General features: G+C 43.8%; 1 protein-coding gene across 3 annotated transcripts in view; it reads left to right on the forward strand.

Annotated features, from left to right (window-relative positions):
• The window catches only part of LPCAT1 (lysophosphatidylcholine acyltransferase 1), a 579323-nt gene that overhangs the window by 315254 nt on the left and 243027 nt on the right, over window positions 1–21042 (forward strand). For all 3 annotated transcript variants that reach the window (XR_004537978.1, XM_033929666.1, XM_033929665.1), the window contains exon 8: window positions 1995–2049. Coding sequence is in view for 2 of the 3 variants with exons in the window: in XM_033929666.1 (XP_033785557.1) it covers window positions 1995–2049 (55 nt within the window). In the remaining variant the exon portion in view is untranslated. The remainder of the gene's footprint in view (window positions 1–1994; window positions 2050–21042) is intronic.

A 21042-nucleotide genomic window follows, 5' to 3' on the forward strand; every position in this document is an offset into this window, starting at 1 on the left:
TCAGAATCTTCATTTGTCTCTGTCTTGTCTTTACCCCATGTTCACCATTTGCCCTTTCAATATCTTTATCTCCCCCTCCCCCTTTTTCAGTAATACTTCTGTCTCTATTTCACCTCCTGTTCATGTCCCCTCTGTAGCTCTATCCTTATTCAATAGGTCCTGCTTATCCTTTCTCTTTTTTGTGTCACTATCTCCATTTTCAGCTTTCCCCCCTTTTCCTTTGTTACTGCACCCTGTAGCCAGAATCTTTCCACCCTCCCTCCACTCCGGCCCAGCCCAGTATGAAATATTTCCTTTTGTTTCCCTTCCCTCTCTCTTTCTCTCTCTCTTCTCCCTCACCCACGAGTCCTGCATCTGTCCCTCTTCCTTCCACTTGCATCCAGCCACACACCCTGCCCTACGGCCCTCTTCAGCAACTCGTCAGCAACGGTGATCAAGACAGGCTGCCGACATCGAGGCCTTCCCTCTGCGAGTCCCGCCTTTGTGGAAAAAGGAAGTTGAAACAAGTGGGACTTGCAGAGGGTAGGCCTCGACGTCAGAAGCTTGTGTCGATCGCTGCTGCTGATGAGTTGCCGAAGAGAACCGCGGAGCAGGGGGTGTGGCCAGATGCAGGTAGAAGGGAGAGGGCCAGATAGGAAGGCTGCTGGAGGAGGTAGAAGCTCCAGAGCATGACACTGACCCCGGCCAGGATGATTTTTTTTTCAGGCGGCTGCCGCCACAGCCCCCCCACCCCCTCCCACCGAAATTACAAAAACCAGACTAAAATGGATGCCGGCTTCGTCATCTTTGACGTCAGAGAGAGGAAGGCTGGTCAGCCCGGTAGATCGGGACGGCAACACGAGCCTATCACAGAGCCCGGGATGGGCTCCGCGATCGACTCACGTTGCCTTCCTGATCGCACCGGTCAGTCGCGATTGACGTATTGGGCACCTCTGGTCTAGAATGTCTCACCTATCTATTGCCTGTTGGGTAAGTACATAATATCTCTTTATAGTTGAGATAATACTATAGTTTGAATTTAAGGTCATTTTATGAATGCAAGGGAGGGAGGAAATATCATTATGTTGGGGGGGGGGTTTCTTGTCATGGACACAAAACATAAACTAGTTTAACCTTGGTTATTCTATTAAGTAGGCTATTAAGTAGGAAATATTCTGTGTTAAAATTTTGATAAAATTCAATTTGTCTTGCTTTGATATGATAAAGAAAACAAATGCTTTCTAAGAAAGTATATTGAAATTGAAGTCCGGCTTGAACATCTGCTTGAAATGTAGTACTTAGAAAAAAAAATTTTTAATGTTGTTTTTGTGTGTCCCATGATGGTTACCACTTAGCTTTTCTAAGGAAAATGGCTTGGTGCACATAATCTCTCCCTACCCTTTTACTGGAGCCCTTCTTCTTTCCTCAATAAGCCAAAGTTTGAAAGAAAACATTGGCCTTGCAGAAATCGGAAGTCTTTGAGCAGGTGGACAGGCTGCTGGGAGGAGGAAGAAGTCATCAGGAATAGGAAGAGTTAAATGGAGACTAGTATCTCTGGTATGGGTATGAGAGGAGAAGATCCTAGAAATAGTACTGTTTGTGGGCATTTATAGGAATTCAGCAGCTGCTGACATCTTCAACATGGATATTCCTAGGAGAAGTACTATCTTCACATAAATACATTAGGGTGAAAGGTATGTTTTTAGATATACAATAGAGTACTTGCCACTTTATATATCAAATGCTATCTTTTTTATTTTTTGCTATGATCTAAAGTTTTTAGCAGAACTGGTTTGAGAGGAATTTAATGTGTGTATGATACATTTTGAAAGACAGACTTTTTCCTACATTTATCAGCACTTAATGGTGTGTAGTCATGATTTCTGATCTATACTTTTAGGCCATGCTTTCAGAAATTTGTCATTACCACAGAATGAGAGAAAATATTTGGAAAACAAGGCCCAAATTGAGTAAGTATGAGATATGTTAACTGTTTTTCTTTTTGTCTGTTTTAGGCTGAATATTCTATGGCTTACTTTTTGTCAGTTTCATAACTTTGTGGAAATAGAGGTTAGTAGAAAAGCTTCATTATTAACTCTACTGGATAAGCTGAGGTATTTGTGTTTTATCCCAGGACAAGCAGGCAGCATGTTCTCGTGGATGGGTTAATGCCATCCATGGAGCCCTGGTAAGGACAGTGGAAAAGTGTACTGTCATTTTAACTTTTTTAGATGTGTTGAGACCACCTGTGATTGCCTTCCTACCTGACATTTGTTTGTGGGACCATCAGTTCTTAGTTTTCCATGGAGCTAAGAAGTTGTGTCTTGGAGTGTCTCCAAGTGCGTGGTTCTAATCACTTTTTTCTTGCCTTCCTGGGGGGGGGGGGTTGTATAATTTTCTTCATTATTTCATTAATTCTTTTATTTTCTTTCGACTTCCAATGTCTTCGGGCAGCCTGGCTGCATCGATCGATTTTCGGTTGTCTTGTTACTCAACCACTAGTACAATTGAGTCCTTTGACTTAGCCAAGGCTATTTTTCTATCGATGTCCAAGCCTTCCAGCAATTTAAAGAAGTGTTCTCGGTTTAACAGTGCCATTTTTATCACTTATCCACACAGCTGGTGCCTCCAGTGTTTTGATCCTGAACACTTGTACCCACTGCTCCACTCTTCAAAAACATAAGAACATAAGCAATGCCTCTGCTGGGTCAGACCCGAGGTCCATCGTGCCCAGCAGCCTGCTCAAGCGGCGGCCCCAACTGGTCCAAGACCTGTGCAGTGATCCTCTATTTATACCCTTCTATCCCCCTTTCCAGCAGGAAATTGTCCAATCCTTTCTTAAACCCCAATACCGTACTCTGCCCTATTACGTCCTCTGGAAGCGCATTCCAGGTGTCCACACGCTGGGTAAAGAAGAACTTCCTAGCATTTGTTTTGAATCTGTCCCCTTTCAGTTTTTCCGAATGCCCTCTTGTTCTTATATTTTTTAAAAGTTTGAAGAATCTGTCCCTCTCTACTCTCTCTATGCCCCTCATGATCTTATAAGTCTCTATCATATCCCCTCTAAGTCTCCTCTTCTCCAGGGAAAAGAGACCCAGTTTCTCCAATCTCTCAGTGTATGAAAGGTTTTCCATCTCTTTTATCAGACGTGTTGCTCTCCTCTGAACCCTCTCGAGTAACGCCATATCTTTCTTAAGGTACGGCGACCAATATTGGACGCAGTATTCCAGATGCGGGCGCACCATCGCCCGATACAGCGGCAGGATAACTTCTTTCATCCTGGTTGTAATACCTTTCTTGATTATACCTAGCATTCTATTCACTCTCTTAGCGGCTGCTGCGCACTGTGCCATCGGCTTCATTGTCATGTCCACCATTACCCCAAGTCCCTTTCTTGGGTACTCTCATTCACTAACATCCCTCCCATTGTATAGTTGTACCTCGGGTTTCTGCTTCCCAGATGCAATACTTTACATTTCTCAACGTAGAACTTCATCTGCCATCTCGTTGCCCATTCTCCTAGTTTGCTCAAGTCCCTTTTCAATTCTTCGCAGTCCTCTTTAGTCTGAGCTCCACTAAATAGTTTGGTGTCGTCCGCAAATTTTATAATCTCACACTGCGTCCCTGTTTCTAGATCATTTATGAATATATTAAATAGAAGCAGCCCGAGCACCGAGCCCTGCGGAACACCACTCATGACCTTCCTCCATTCTGAGTAGTGGCCCTTCACCCCTACCCTTTGTTTCCTACCCGCCAACCAGTTTCTGATCCATCTATGTACGTCTCCGTCCACCCCATGGTTCTTCAGTTTCTGGAGTAGACGCTCGTATGGCACCTTGTCAAAGGCTTTTTGGAAATCCAGGTATATGATGTCTATGGGGTCTCCTCTATCCATCTGTTTGTTAATTCCTTCGAAGAAGTGCAATAAGTTAGTTAGGCACGATCTCCCCCTGCAGAAACCATGTTGGCTTGTTTTCAGAAGTTTGTTTCTTTCCAAATGTTCATCGATGTTTTCTTTTATCAGTGCTTCCGCCATTTTCCCCGGAACCGAGGTGAGACTCACCGGTCTGTAGTTTCCCGGGTCTCCTCTTGATCCCTTTTTAAAGATGGGCGTGACGTTGGCTATCTTCCAATCCTCCGGAATCACTCCTGTTTTCAGGGATAGGTTGCAAATTTGCTGCAGTAGTTCTGCTATCTCCTCCGTTAATTCTTTCAGAACCCTTGGATGGATTCCGTCCGGACCCGGGGATTTGTCAGTTTTTAGTTTTTCTATCTGCCTGCGCACATCTTCAAGGCTCACTTCCATGGATGTTAATTTTTCTGCTTGATTTCCATTGAAGAATTGCTCAGGTTCCGGTGTGTTGGTTGTGTCTTCGTTCGTAAATACAGACGAAAAGAATATGTTAAGTCTTTCCGCGACTTCTTTCTCTTCCTTCACTACTCCCTTCCTGTCTCCTTCGTCCAGCGGTCCCACCTACCTCCCTAGCCGGCTGTTTCCCTTTAACATATCTGAAGAACGGTTTGAAATTTTGTGCCTCCCTGGCTAGCCTCTCTTCATACTCTCTTTTAGCTTTACGAACCACACGGTGACATTCTTTTTGATACTTCCTGTGCTCTTTCCAGTTCTCCTCAGTTTTATCCTTTTTCCATTTCCTGAATGAATTTTTCTTAGTGCCTATTACTTACTTCACTATTTTAGTGATCCATACCGGATCTTTTGTTCGACTCTTTTTGCACCCCTTTCTGAATCTAGGGATGTACAGATTTTGGGCCTTGCTCACCGTGTCCTTGAAAAAAGACCAGGCATGTTTCACCGTTTGGCATTTCTTGGAAGTGTTCCTAAGTTTCTTCCTTACCATTTCCCTCATTGCTTCGTAGTTTCCTTTCCTGAAGTTGAAAGTTGTCGCTATGGTTCTCTTTCTTTTCGATATTCCTACTTCAACCTTGAACTTGATCATATTATGATCGCTGTTTCACAATGGTCCCACTACTTCCACTTCCTTTGCAGGTCCCATTAACCCATTTAGGATTAGATCCAGAGTGGCATTTCCTCTTGTCGGTTCTCTAACAAGCTGCTCCATGAAGCAATCTTGTGTAGCCTCCAGGAATTCTGTCTCTCTAGCGCATCTTGAGCTTCCAAGACTCCAGTCTATCCCGGGGTAGTTGAAGTCTCCCATAATAACTGTGTAACCACTTTTGCATTCTCGCTTCATCTCAACTTCCATTTCTTTATCGATATCTCCGGTTTGCCCGGGTGGACAATAGTATAGGCCCATCTTAATTTCATGTCCTTTCCTACCTGGTATTTTAACCCATAGCGATTCCAGCTTGTTGGTCGTCTCTGCTGTATCTATTCTTGTCGATTATATGCTTTCTTTTATGTATAGGGCTATTCCACCTCCTTTCTGTCCTGACCTGTCCTGGCGATAGAGCTTGTACCCCGGCAGCGCTGTATCCCATTTGCTTTCCTCATTCCACCATGTTTCACAGATTCCAACAATGTCTATGTCCTCTGCATTAGCCACGGCTTCTAGTTCCCCCATTTTGTTTCTTAGGCTCCTTGCATTAGTATATATGCAATTTAGATCCCAGCATTTTGTTGTCTTCATTTCCTTTCCCTGTGCTTCGGTCTTTAGTGTCTTCTCTTTTGCTATAATCTTTCTAACCTCCTCTTCTGGGTTAGTTGAGTCCTGTAATTCGTCCCTTGTTTCTTCCTAGCCTTTTTTCCCCTTAGTATCTTCACGGGATACCTTCTTCCGAATCGTCGACACTAGGTCGACTGTCGGCTTTCCCCTTCCTCTTAGTTTAAAGCCTGTTCTATTCCTCTCTTGATGTTGTTTGCTAGAAGTCTTGTTCCTGCCGCGCTCAGGTGCAGTCCATCTCTCCTGTAGAGCTTGCTCTTGCCCCAAAACGTTGTCCAGTTCCTCAGGAAGTGGAACCCTTCTTCCTCACACCATCTCCTTATCCACGCATTTATTGATTGTAGTTCCTCCTGCCTTTTCACATCTGCCCTCGGTACTGGTAGGATCTCCGAGAATGCTATCTTCTGGGTCCTCATCTTCAGCTTCCTTCCCAGAATCCTGAACTGTTCTATCAGCGTGCTTCTTCTGTAGTCTCTCCTGCTGACATCATTCGTCCCGATGTGGATCATTACTGCGGTCTCTTCCGTCTCCGCTCCTTCCAGGATCTTCCCAATTTTGTCCACGATGTCCTTGGTTCTTGCTCCTGGGAGGCAGGATCACCAGCAGATCCTCTCTTCCTCCTGCTATGTGGCTGTCCACATGCCTCAGGATCGAGTCTCCCACTAGAATCGCTGACTTTCCCTTCTTCAAATTTCGCTTCGGTCTCAGGTCGATGTCCTCGGTGTGCTTCGCTCTCTCTTCTTTTGGGCATCGACTAGCCAATTCCTCCCCCTCGTGCGGTATTCCTCTGTGGGTGTCTTCTTTGAAGTCATCTGTTTCTTGCTCTCCCTTCCATGTTGGTGTAACTTCATCTTTCATCTGGAGATTGTTCTCTTCCACCCTCCTCCTGTATGCTTCCTCAATGAATTCCTAGAGATCCCTGACTTCCTTCTCGATATGTCTCTCACTCGTGAAGTCTTCAAATATCCTGATAGGGTCCTCCGTGGTGTAAAGTCCTTCTAGCTCCTTTATCTTGTCCTCAAGTCGCTTGACTTCCTTCTTCAGCTTTTCAACAATCTCTGAAGGCTGGGCTTTTGCAGCAGGAGAAACTTTTTGGGTCCCCTTCAACATCAATCATGTCTTCTCCTTCAAAGTCAAAGAATCATTCTCTGAAAGCATCGGTACCGGCATCCCGTTCGGTGTTGGCTCTGATAGTACCATCGGCTTCGCCTCCTAAGAGCGCTAAGAAGTGGACAAATATATCACCTTCTGCCCATACTTCGGCATCATCACAAGCATCGAGTAAGTTGATGCATGCCAAGCACCGATGCAAGAGGTCGAGGTCTCCTTCCCTGCAGCTAGTGTCACCTCAGAGGCATGCCTCTTCATTAAGGTCCCTAATGCCTCAATGCTCTGCAGCACCATTGACCCTGACTGTACCAACAACAGCTGTTAGGATGGGAGGACATAAGAGAAGTGGAAAGACAGTGGTCTAAGCTGAAAGGAGCGATAAAAATGGCTACAGACCTTTATGTGAAGAAAATCAATAAAAACAAGAGAAAAAGGAAGCCGATATGGTTCTCCAACCTAGTGGCTGAGAAAATAAAGGCGAAAGAATTGGCGTTCGTGAAATATAAAAAAACCCCAAGAAGAGGAGAGCAGAAAGGACTACAGGGTGAAACTGAAAGAAGCCAAGAGAGAGATACGTCTGGCGAAAGCACAGGCGGAAGAACAAATGGCTAAAAATGTAAAAAAGGAGACAAAAATTTTTTCAGATATATTAGTGAAAGGAGGAAGATGAAAAATGGAATTGCTAGGCTAAAAGATGCTGGGAACCAATATGTGGAAAGTGATGAGGAGAAAGCGAATGTGCTAAACAAATACTTCTGTTCTGTGTTCACAGAAGAAAATCCTGGAGAAGGAACGAGATTGTCTAGCAAAGTTACACGAGAAAATGGAGTAGATTCTGCGCCTTTCTCAGAGGAGGGTGTTTATGAGCAACTTGAAAAACTGAAGGTGGACAAAGCGATGGGACCAGACGGGATCCATCCCAAGATACTAAGGGAGCTCAGAGAGGTTCTGGCGAGTCCTATTAAAGACTTGTTCAACAAATCTCTGGAGACGGGAGTGATTCCTGGGGATTGGAGGAGAGCGGATGTGGTCCCTATTCATAAAAGTGGTCAAAGGGATGAAGCAGGAAACTACAGGCCGGTGAGCCTCACTTCAGTTATTGGAAAAATAATGGAAGTTTTGCTGAAAGAAAGGATAGTGTACTTCCTGTAATCTAATGGGTTACAGGATCCGAGGCAACATGGCTTTACAAAAGGTAAATCGTGCCAAACGAACCTGATTGAATTTTTTGATTGGGTGACCAGAGAGCTGGATCGAGGACATATGCTAGATGTAATTTACTTGGATTTCAGCAAAGCCTTTGATACAGTTCCTCATAGGAGGCTGTTGAACAAACTTGAAGGGCTGATGTTAGGACCCAAAGTGGTGAACTGGGTCAGAAACTGGCTGTCGGACAGACGCCAGAGGGTGGTGGTTAATGGAGGTCGCTCGAAGGAAGGAAAGGTGAGTAGTGGAGTCCCTCAGGGATCGGTGCTGGGGCCAATCCTGTTCAATATGTTTGTGAGTGACATTGCTGAAGGGTTAGAAGGAAAAGTGTGCCTTTTTGCAGATGATACCAAGATTTGTAACAGAGTAGACACCGAAGAGGGAGTAGAGAATATGAAAAAGGATCTGCAAAAGTTAGAGGAATGGTCTAATGCCTGGCAACTAAAATTCAATGCAAAGAAATGCAGAGAAATCATTTGGGGATTAAAAATAGGAAGGAACCGTATATGCTGGGAGGAGAGAAGCTGATATGCACGGACGGGGAGAGGGACCTTGGGGAGATAGTGTCCGAAGATCTAAAGATGAAAAAACAGTGTGATAAGGCAGTGACTGCTGCCAGAAGGATGATGGGCTGTATAAAGAGAGGCGTAGTCAGTAGAAGGAAGAAGGTGTTGATGCCCCTGTACAGGTCATTGGTAAGGCCCCACTTGGAGTATTTGTGTTCAGTTTTGGAGACCGTATCTGGCGAAGGACATAAGAAGACTTGAGGCGGTCCAGAGGAAGGCGACGAAAATGATAGGAGGCTTGCGCCAGAAGACGTATGAGGAGAGACTGGAAGCCCTGAATATGTATACCCTAGAGGAAAGGAGAGGCAAGGGAGATATGATTCAGACATTCAAATACTTGAAGGGTATTAACGTAGAACAAAATCTTTTTCAGAGAAAGGAAAATGGTAAAACCAGAGGACATAATTTGAGGTTGAGGGGTGGTAGATTCAAAGGCAATTTTAGGAAATTCTACTTTACGGAGAGGGTAGTGGATGCCTGGAATGCGCTCCCGAGAGAGGTGGTGGAGAGTAAAACTGTGACTGAGTTCAAAGAAGTGTGGGATGAACACAGAGGATTTAGAATCAGAAAATAATATTAAATATTGAACTAAGGCCAGTACTGGGCAGACTTGCACGGTCTGTGTCTGTATATGGCCGTTTGGTGGAGGATTGGGCTGGGAGGGTGTGATGGGCTGGAGTAAGTCTTAACAGAGATTTCGGCAGTTGGAACCCAAGCACAGTGCAGGGTAAAGCTTTGGATTCTTGCCCAGAAATAGCTAAGAAGAAAAAATTAAAAATTTAAATTGAATCAGGTTGGGCAGACTGGATGGACCATTTGGGTCTTTATCTGCCATCATCTATTATGTTACCATGTTACCCTCGTTCCGGTACAGATTTTGGAGGAACAAATTAAGGACCTACTAGCCCTAATTACTCCCACGGCTCCATCTATACCAACCCAGCCTCAGCATCGCTGTACCAGGGACTCCAGTAATGAGTCTTTGCTTTTACATAGACATCGCAACTCCTCTTCTTGTTCCATCTCAGACTGGCACCGAGACATGGACAGGAGCTCTTCCAGGCACCAAAGTCATCAGTCTTCCATCGACATTGTTCCAAGTCGACGGACCAATCCTCCAAATGTGCCTTCTCTCCTAAAAGTGTTTCCACTGCAGCAGAGACAATGTATCAAAAGAGTCAGTAAAGGTGCTAAACTGTAATTGAGAGACTGACTCAATAACACAACCAATGAGAAGGGCCCGCTGTGCAAAAACTCAGCTCAGAGACATAAAACTCTGAAGGGGGGGGGGTTACCCCCTCTTAGGGAAAGAGTTTATCATCCAATCATCGCTTAATCAATGTTAAAAGCGGGTCCAGCTCAAAGGTGTAAAAATTTTTTAACTGTATATATATATCTTAATTGAAGTACTGTATGCAATAAGTTCAAAAAGCATTTGCACTCAGGTTAACACTGGAAACTAAAAAAAACCTCACTTAGCTTAGTTTAAAGGCAAGATCATCAGGTCTCTGACCTGGACCCTAATGTACAAGACTATCTTGCAAACAGCCTTTGTCTAGGATGTGAACTTTTTGGTGAGAAAATTGAAGAGGCCAAATAAAAAATGACAAAACATGAACAAAGCATGTCCACTCTTATCTGTAGCAATATCTACCAAACCTCAACCCACTAGGAGATACTATACTGCTAGATACCAGTCCTCTAGTTAATAAATGACGTTATCCACAACCAACATCTTCTTCCCGACAACCTTTTGAAAAGTGTTTTCAGCAACAATGATCCCAGAATCCCCAGGCTTCTGCTCTACTTGGTCCTTTTGATTCCCTTCTCTAGAAACTAGCCATTTTTCTAGAGACTAGCCATTTTTTCCACAATCACAATCCCCTCCTCTACCAGTTGGAGGCCACCTAACCTATCTCTGCCATCATTGGACACTTATCTCTCTCTTTTCTATAAAAAAAATTGTAGTTCTACCCCCACTATTCTTATGTACCAGTTAGTATATGTGCTTGTATTGTTAGAATTATTTTATTGTTAACAATTTATAAGTTACATGATTTTTTTATGTTCTTAAATTTTTATTCTTGTAATTCACTTAGTAACACTTGATAAGCGATCAAATCAAATTTTATTAAAACTTGAAACTTCATCTTGCAAAATGCCTCCTCTCAGATACCCAAGAAAGTATTCTTTTGATTCCCAGCAGACCTCCCTTCTTCTTCAAGAGCTCTCGGCCCTCCTTTAACTAAATGCCATCAAACCAGTTTCCCCTCAGCAGAGGGGCCGGGGGTTCTACTCATTTTCCTCTACTCTTTTCCTCATACCAAAGAAGACTGGAGGCCTACAGCCAATCCTCAACCTCTGATCCCTCAATAAGTATTTAGTCAAAGTTTTGAATGCTCTCCCTGGGTACTCTCTATCCCTGTTAGAGAAGAACGACTGGCTCAGCTCTCTGGACCTCAAGGAAGCATAAACACTTTTTTAGGTATATTAAAAGCAAGAAGCCGGGAAGAGAAGTGGTTGGACCGCTAGACGACCGAGGGATAAAAGGGGCTTCCAGGGAAGACAAGGACATAACGGAGAGATTAAATTAATTCTTTGCCTCGGTCTTCACTGAGGAAAATGTGGGAGAGATACCGGTGCCAGAAATTGTATTCAATAAGTGTTGTTTGTTTGTTTGTTTTTTTGGGGGGCATGATTTCTGTGACAGCTTGAGCAAGTGTTCTTTTGTAAGGTGGCGTTTTTTTTGGTTTTTTTTTTCTTTCTCTGTTTGTTTTAGGTTTTATTTTCGGTTATTCAGGGTTGTGGGAGGTTTTTTAGATTTTTTTGTAATGATGTTTGTTATAGTTTAACTTTATGTATTCATTATTATTTTGTATGTGGCTTTGTTCCCCGCTTAGATTTGTGGATAGGTGGGTTATAATTACGTTTAAATAAATAAATAAAACGGAGAAACTCGTATAAATCCTTGTAACACTGGATGATATAATGGACAAATTGAACAATAGCAAATTGCCTAGACCGGATGATATATATCTCAGAGTGCTGATAGAATTAAAAAATGAACTTGCAGAGCTATTGTTAGTAATTTGTAATTTTTCTTTAAAAACTAGCATAGTACCGGAAGGCTGGAAGGTGGCCAATGTGACACTGATATTTAAAAAGAGTTCCAGAGGTCATCCGGGAGTCTGACATCAGTGCCAGGCAAAATGGTAGAGACTATTGTAAAGAACAAAATGACAGCACATACATAAGCATGGATTAATGAGAGAAAGCCAACATGGTTTTAGTCAAAGGAAATCTTGCCTCACAAATCTACTGCATTTCTTTGAAGGGGTGAATGAACATGTGGTTAAAGATGAACTGGTTGATTTTGTGTATTTGGATTTTCAAAAGGCATTTGACAAAGTACCTAATGAAAGACTTCTGAGGAAATTAGAAAGTCATGGGATAGGACAGGGGTGTCCAATGTCGGTCCTCGAGGGCCGCAGTCCAGTCGGGTTTTCAGGATTTCCCCAATGAATATGCATTGAAAGGAGTGCATGCACATAGATCCCATGCATATTCATTGGGGAAATCCTGAAAACCCGACTGGACTGCGGCCCTCGAGGACCGACATTGGACACCCCTGGGATAGGAGGTAATTTTTTTTTTATGGATTGAGAACTGGTTGAAATACAGAAAACAGAGAGTGGGTTTAAATGATCAATATTCTCAATGGATAAGGATAAATAGTGGGGGGTTCCCCAGGGGTCTGTGCTGGAATCACTGCTTTTTAACATATTTATCAATGATCTAGAGATGGAAATAACTAGTGAGATAATTAAATTTGCTGATGACACAAAGTTGTTCAAAGTTGTTAAATCACAAGAGGTTTGTGAAAAATTTCAAGAGGACCTTGTGAGACTGGAAGTCTGGGCGTCATAATGGCAGATGAAATTTAATGTGAGCAAGTGGAAAGTGATGCGTGTGAGAAAGAGGAATCTAAACTATAGCTATGTGATGCTGGGTTCTGTGTTAGGAGTCATTGCCCAGGAAAAGGATCTAGGTGTCATTGTTTAGGATACGTTGAAACCCTCAGCTCAATGTGCGGTGGCTACTAAGAAAGCAAATAGAATTTTAGGAATTATCAGGAAAGGAATGGAAAACAAAGATGAAAATGTTATAATGTCCTTGTATCACTCTATGGCACGGCCGCATCTCGAATACTGTGTGCGGTTCTGGTCACCATATCTCAAAAAAGATATAGCAGAATTAGAAAAGGTTCAGAGATGGATAACTTTTCTATGAGGAGAGGCTAAAGTGGCTAGGGCTCTTCAGCTTGGAGAAGAGACGATTCAGGGATGGTATGATAGAGGATCTATAAAATAATGAGTGGAATGGAAAGGGTAGATGTGAATCGCTTGTTCACGCTTTCCAAAAATACTAGGACTAGAGGACATGCGATGAAACTAGATTTAAAACAAACTAGAGAAAATATTTCTTCACACAATGGATAATTAAGCTCTGGAATTCTTTGCCAGAGAATGTGGTGAAATTAGTTAGCTTAGTGGGTTTTTAAAAAGTTTGGATAATTTCCTAAAAGAGAAGTCCATAGGCCATTATTGAGATGGCTTTTGGAAATCCACTGATTATTCCTAGGATAAGCAGCATAGAATCTGTTTTACTATTTAGGATCTAGCTAGGTACTTGGGACCTGGGTTGGCCACTGTTGGAAACAGGATACTGGGTTTGATGGACCTTCGGTCTGTCCCAGTATGGCAATTTTTATGTTCTTATTCTTATTCTTGCAGTCCACAGAAAGTTCCTCCACTTTCAGATAGCACTCATTACTACTACTACTACTATTTATTATTTCTATAGTGCTGAAAAGATATATGCAGCACTGTACATTTTAACATACAATAGACAGTCCCTGCTCAGAAAAGCTTTCAATCTAATTTAGACAGGACATTACAGGGTTGGGGAGAGTATGGTAGAGGAAATGATACAGTGGGTATAGGTATCTGACAGCAGTGAGTGAGAGTTAAGAATTGAAAGCAGTTTCAAAAAAGTGAGCCTTTAGCTTGGATTTGAACACTGCCAGGGATGGAGCACAATGTATTGATTCAGGCAGCCTGTTCCAGGCATACGGTGCCGCAAGAAAGAAGGTACAGAGTCTGGAGTTGACAGTGAAAGAGAAGGGTACAGATAAGAGGGGCTTGCCCGATGAGCGGAGATCACAGGGTGGAGCATAGGGGGAGATAAGTGAGGAGAGATATTGGGGGGCTTCAGAGTGAATGCACTTGTAAGTCAGCAAGAAGAGTTTAAACTGTATTTGGAAATGGAAGGGGAGCCAATGAAATGACTTGAGAGGGGTAATGTGAGAATGTGGCTCACACGGAATATGAGTCGGGCAGTAGAATTTTGAACAGATTGAAGAGGCGAGAGATGGGTGTGCGGGAGAAGTACGTTGCAGTAGTCTAAGCATGAGGTGATGAGATCGTGGATAAGGGTTTTGGGAGTGTGTTCAGAGAGAAGAGGACAGATTTTGGTAATATTATAGAGGAGGAAGCGACAGGATTTGGCGGTTTGTTGTATCTGAACAGAGAAGGAGAGAAAGGAGTCAAAAATCACCCCAAGGTTGTGAGCTGACAAGACAGGGAGGAGAACATAAGAAATGCCATCACCGGATCAGACCGAGGTCCATCTTGTCCGGCGATCCGCGCACGCGGTGGCCAATTTAAGTACACCTTTTAGGAGACCCGGATTTCCCGTATCCCTCAATATGGTTTTCAAGAAGATGTGCATCCAACTTGCGCTTGAAACTCGGAACAGTAGTCTCCGCTACAACCTCCTCCGGGAGAGCATTCCAAGCGCCAACCACTCGCTGTATGAAACAGAACTTCCTAACATTTGTCCTAAACCTGCTGCTACTCAGTTTCAGGCTATGACCCGGTGTCCATGTCACCTCCGAAAATGTTAGTAATGCTGTTTCCTGGTCTATTTTATCAAATCCTTTTAATATTTTAAAAGTCTCTATCAAATCCCCTCGCAATCTTCTTTTTTTCGAGGGTGAACAGTCCCAGTCTTCTGAGTCTTTCTTTGTAGCTCAAATTTTCCATACCTTTGACAAGGAGGATAGTGTTATTCACAGAAATAGAGAATGGCGAGAGAGCTTTCATAAAGTGTTTAGTTGTAGTAGCTCTCCAATCTACTAATTGCGACCCCAGACTACAAAACTTTCAGAAAAGAAATAAAAACCCTGCTATTCAAGAAATCCATGAAGACTAACTGACACCGTATGAAACATTTCAATCCTCTGAAGCAACCTGCTCTACTCTATAAAACCTCTGGACATGTCCAGAAATCCTCTTCTGTAATCCGCCTGGAACTGCAAGGTAATGGAATAAAAATCACTAAAGTAATGTAGCTGCAACACTCAACTCTTACAGCTTTCTTGTTTTCCCCTATCTGGACGATTGGTTGATAAAAGCACCATCTCCTCCAGCTGTGCAGACAGCAATGAACTCAAATCATCCATCTCTTGGAGTTTTGGGATTTGCGATCAATTACCAGAAATCCCATCTCCAACAAACTCAGATACTGGATTTCATAGGAGCGTTGCTGGATACCACTCAAGCTTGTGCATACCTTCCTCAGCAGAGCCTCAACACTGATTTGTATTTGCAATCAAGTATCTGCTCAGCAAACCATCACTGCACGTCAAATGTTGCGTCTACTGGGTTACATGGCATCCACAATACATTTTACCTCATTTTTACAACTTCACCTCAGAGATCCCCAGTGGACTTTAGCTTCACAATGGTCTCAGGCTACAGATCTGCTCTCCCACCACATAAGAGTCACCTCACTTCTCCGTCAATCTCTCCACCAGTGGCTCATTCCATTAGATCTATCCAGGGGCCTATTGTTTCATGTTCCTCCTTATCAGAAGATGTTAACCACAGATGCGTCCTTGTCTGGATGGGAAGCTCGTTTGCATGGCCTTCGTACGCAGGGATCTTGGATTGTTCCAGAAAAATCCTTTCACATTAATCTCTTAGAGCTGCGAGCAATTCACAATACACCATACTTTCCAGGATCACCTTCTCAATCAACTAGTCCTGATCCACACGAATAGTCAAGTAGCTATGTACTATGTCAACAAACAAGAGGGCACAGGGTCTCACCTCCTTTGTCAAGAAGCGACTCAGATATGGAATTAGGCCATTCCTTGAAACATTTCTCAAAACCGTATACCTAGCAGGCAAACAGAACACACTAGCAGACATGCTGAGCAGATTTCTTCAGCCTCATGAGTGGTCCCTAAACATGAAAATATTATTGCAAATCTTCTCCACATATGGATCTCCTCAGATCTGTTTGCATCTCAAACCAATCACAAACCTCTGTAATTTTACTCCAGACTCTGCTCACCACATCATCTAGAATCTGATGCCTTCCTCCTAGACTGGACGAACAAATTTCATAAGAACATAAGAATTGCCGCTACTGGGTCAGACCAGTGGTCCATCATACCCAGCAGTCCGCTCACGCGTTTGCCCTTAGGTCAAAGACCAATGCCCTAACTGAGTCTAACCATACCTGCATACGTTCTGGTTCAGCAGGAACTTGTCTAACTTTGTCTTGAATCCCTGGAGGGTGTTTTCCCCTATAACGGCCTCTGGAAGAGCGTTCCAGTTTTACACCACTCTCTGGGTGAAGAAGAATTTCCTTACGTTTGTACGGAATCTATCCCCTTTTTAACTTTAGAGAGTGTCTCTCGTTCTCCCTACCTTGTAGAGGGTGAACAACCTGTCTTTCTCTACTATTCCCTTCATTATCTTGAATGTTTCGATCATGTCCCCTCTGTCTCCTCTTTTCAAGGGAGAATAGACCCAGTTTCTCTAATCTCTCACTGTACGACAACTCCTCCAGCCCCTTATACATGTTAGTCGCTCTTCTCTGGACCCTTTCGAGTAGTACCGTGTCCTTCTTCAAGTACGGCAAACAGTGCTGGACGCAGTATTCCAGGTGGGAGTGTACCATGGCCCAGTACAGCGGCATAATAACCGTCTCCATTCTGTTCGTGATCCCCTTCTTAATCATTCCTAGCATTCTGTTTGCCCTTTTCGCTGCCAACGCACATTGCGCAGATGGCTTCATCAACTTGTCGACCAGTACTCCCAAGTATCTTTCCTGAGGGGTCTCTCCGAGTACCGCACCGGACATCCTGTATTCGTGTATAAGATTTTTGTTACCGATATGCATCACCTTACACTTATCCACGTTAAACCTCATTTACCATATTGCAGTCCATTTCTCGAGCGTGTTTATGTCACGTTGCAGGTTTTTGCAATCCTTCTGCATCTTCACTACTCTGAATAACTTTGTATTATCTGCAAATTTAATCACCTCACTCATCGTACCAATTTCCAGGTCGTTTATAAATATGTTGAAGAGCACGGGTCTAAGCACCGAACCCTGTGGCACTCCACTCGTGATGCTTTTCCAGTCCGAGTATTGTCCATTTACCCCCACTCTGTTTCCTATCCGCCAACCAGTTTTTAATAGACGTGAGTATTTCACTCTTGATTCCATGGCTCGCAATTTTTTGAAGTAGTCGTTCATGCGGGACCTTGTCGAACCCCTTCTGAAAATCCAGATATACAATATCGACCGGGTCACCCTTGCCTGTTAACTCCCTCGAAGTGCAGCAAGTTCGTCAAGCAAGATCTTCCTTTGCTGAAGCCATGCTGGCTAGTCCTCATCAGTACCCTTAATAGGGAAACTTCTATTCAAACGCAAATGAGAGCCAGCAAACATGATTCTCATAGCTCTGAGGTGGCCAAGGTTCTCTCTTCTTCTTCAACTCGGTGTCAAGGATCCCATTCCTCTCCAGATTTTTCAACTCTAATCACTCAGAATGAGTGCTCCCACATCCACCCCAACCTACATTCACTAGCACTCAAGACCTGGCTTCTCTCTCCACCCGAGTAACTGATTTTGATATCTCTGCTCCAGTATCGGCTATCATAGATGGTACCAGGAAACCATTCACACATCAGCTCTACCATTTCTAGTGGCTCATTTCTCCTCATGGTGTAACCAACACTTTTTCCTCCTGATACGTGTTCTCTGTCATCAGTATTGGAATACTTCTTGCATCTCTCTAACTCTGGACTAAAGACTACTTCATTCAGAGTGCACCTCGGTGCCATCAGTGCTTTTCACATTTTTCTCACACCCTTTGGGTTCCAAGTTTATGAAAGGCTTGTTACACTCAAAAACACTAATGACACCTTAATGTTGTCCTTTCTACTCTCATGAAGCCACCCTTTGAACCACTGCCATCTTCATTCCTTAAATATTTAACATGGATAGTGGTCTTTCTGATTTGCTTCACTTCAGCTTGTCGAGTCAGCACCCCATTTTGTGTTTTCCTTTCCCCATCCATTTTTTATTTTATGAAACCCTTGCTGTTTTCTATGTTGTCCACCTCGTTATTTTAATTGTCCATGTTAGTTCTCCCTGTTTTAGATTAATTTTTATGTAAACCACTTAGGATTGATTAAGCGGTATATCAGATCGAAATAAAACTTGAAACTTCAAGCACTAGTCTCAGATCCATCATATACCACGTTCCATCATGACAGAGTTGTCCTGCTTACTCATCCCAAATTCCATCTAAATTCCTGCTAAAAGTAGTTTCAGAATTCCATCTTAACCAGTCTATGGTTTTGCCTTCCGAAAATCACATTCTCATCTTGGTGAGGCCACTCTCCGTCTCCACACGTTGGACTGTAAAAGTGCTTTAGCTTACTACATGGATAAAGCACCCTCCCACCTCCCCTTGTTGGCTTCTTAACTTTTTTATTGAACTGATGGTCCTGCGAGCCGACGTTGGGAAGGGAAGGCACTCACGCATGCTTGGTACAGGCAGTCTTGAGTATTCTAAAGAAGTTAAAGTGACAGTACATTTTTGCATTGTCAATACCGGGGCTCTGTGAATGATGTCGCCCATCTGTGAGAATATCTGCTTGCTGTCCCCAGATAACACCTGTTACAGATAAGTGTGCTTTTCCTGCCTACAGGCAACATAATTGAGTCGCATAAAGTGGGTGATTACATTGGTGCCATCATGAAGCAGTTCTCTCTAAGCTTTTATTTTCTTTTATTTATAGTTTTTAAGAAAACATAGCATCACTAAATAGAAGTAACAGTTTGTATATGAACATCAGAAACATAGAAACATGAAGGCAGATAAAGGCCATGGCCCTTCTAGTCTGACAATCTATATAGTCTACTATCTCCTCCTCTCTCTAAGAGATCCCACGTGCCTGTCCCATGCTTTCTTGAACTCAGTCTTTGTCTCCACCACCTCTTCTGGGAGACTATTTCACGCATCTACCACCCTTTCTGTAAAAAAGTATTTCCTTAGTTTACTCCTAAGCCTATCAACTTCATCCTTGCCCTCTTATTCTTGAGCTTCCTTTCAAATGAAAGAGATTTGCCTCATCTACATTTATGCCATATCGGTATTTAAATGTCTCTAAACTAAAACAAAAAAAATAACAATTGGTAATAGCAATGCAAACTAATTTTATAATGGTATATGCACCAGCCAGTGGTGGAGGTCAACAAAAAATTGTGGAGAAAAAGCCTCAATACTGGTATGTTTGACAGCAATCTGTTCATTCAACTCTCATCAGCATAAAAAAACTCCACATTGTTATTGAAGGGTGGCTTCATGTTGAAAACGCAGCTCTTTGTTAATGCTTTCCTATGAAATGTTACTACTTCTGTTCTTCCTGTAAGATATAGTGCCAACGAATATCTGGGTTTTAATTTTTTTACAGTTTTATTCCTGAATGTTTTATAGATAAGATGTCTGTCCATTGTTTGTTCATATCCATGTGACTAAAGGGCGATCAATATATTATGTGTGTAACCAATATGTTAACCGCATAGTTTTATGTGGTATATAAATTTTTTAAATAAATAAATTGAGCCGCAGTCCACCACAGTACATAGGGAATAAAAAAGGAGAAAAAACTTCTACTTAGCTATATGAGGTGGAAATCATTGATTGGTTCTCTCTCTGTGGTGTGACCTCCAGCACTGGCTGGTAACATATATATTATAAAATTAATTTAAATGTCTATCATATCTCCCACCTTTCCTCCAAAGTATACATATTGAGATCTTTGAGGAATACAGAGCCCCCTACTATAACATCCAAAAGTCACCAAATATTACTGAAACAAAACACAGACAGAAAGGGGACACAGGGAATCTCCCCACTATACAACAGCATTCTGTTCTGCTTTGCAATATAAAAGAACAATTAATATATAGGAACAACAAACAGGCATAAACATGGTAACAACATGGAACCAACCGCCGTATGTAACAAGCACAAACTGGAAACTTGCCATCGATATAGATTTTTGACCATTTTATTAGTCACCTTCTGGACCAACTCCATCCTGTTTATAATCTTTTTAAAGGTGCGGTCTTCAGAATTGTACCCAGTATTCTAAACGAGGTCTCACCAGTGTCTTATATAGGGGCATCAATGCTTTCTTTTTCCTTCTGACCACACTTCACCCTAGCATCCTTCTTGCTTATGCCATCGCCTTTTTAACCTGTTTGGCCACCATTACCGTATTTTCACGCATATAACGCGCGCGTTATACGCGTTTTTACCTACCGCGCATACCCCTCGCGCGTTATATGCGTGAGCGCGGTATACGAAAGTTTTCAAACATAGTTCCCACCCCGCCCGACGCCCGATTCACCCCCCCAGCAGGACCACTCGCACCCCCACCCCGAACGACCACTCGCACGCGCTCCCACCCGCACCCGCATCCACGATCGGAGCAAGAGGGAGCCCAAGCCCTCTTGCCCGGCCGACTCCCCGACGTCCGATACATCCCCCCCCCCCCGGCAGGACCACTCGCACCCCCACCCCGAAGGACCGCCGACTTCCCGACAATATCGGGCCAGAAGGGAGCCCAAACCCTCCTGGCCACGGCGACCCCCTAACCCCACCCCGCACTACATTACGGGCAGGAGGGATCCCAGGCCCTCCTGCCCTCGACGCAAACCCCCCTCCCCCCCAACGACCGTCCCCCACCCCAAGAACCTCCGACCGCCCCCCCAGCCGACCCGCGACCCCCCTGGCCGACCCCCACGACCCCCCCACCCCCCTATCCCGTACCTTTGGAAGTTGGCCGGACAGACGGGAGCCAAACCCGCCTGTCCGGCAGGCAGCCAACGAAGGAATGAGGCCGGATTGGCCCATCCGTCCTAAAGCTCCGCCTACTGGTGGGGCCTAAGGCGCGTGGGCCAATCAGAATAGGCCCTGGAGCCTTAGGTCCCACCTGGGGGCGCGGCCTGAGGCACATGGGCCCAACCCGACCATGTGCCTCAGGCCGCGCCCCCAGGTGGGACCTAAGGCTCCAGGGCCTATTCTGATTGGCCCACGCGCCTTAGGCCCCACCAGTAGGCGGAGCTTTAGGACGGATGGGCCAATCCGGCCTCATTCCTTCGTT

The sequence above is a fragment of the Geotrypetes seraphini genome, chromosome 2 (assembly GCF_902459505.1).
Source record: "Geotrypetes seraphini chromosome 2, aGeoSer1.1, whole genome shotgun sequence".
In the NCBI taxonomy this organism is placed as follows: domain Eukaryota; kingdom Metazoa; phylum Chordata; class Amphibia; order Gymnophiona; family Dermophiidae; genus Geotrypetes; species Geotrypetes seraphini.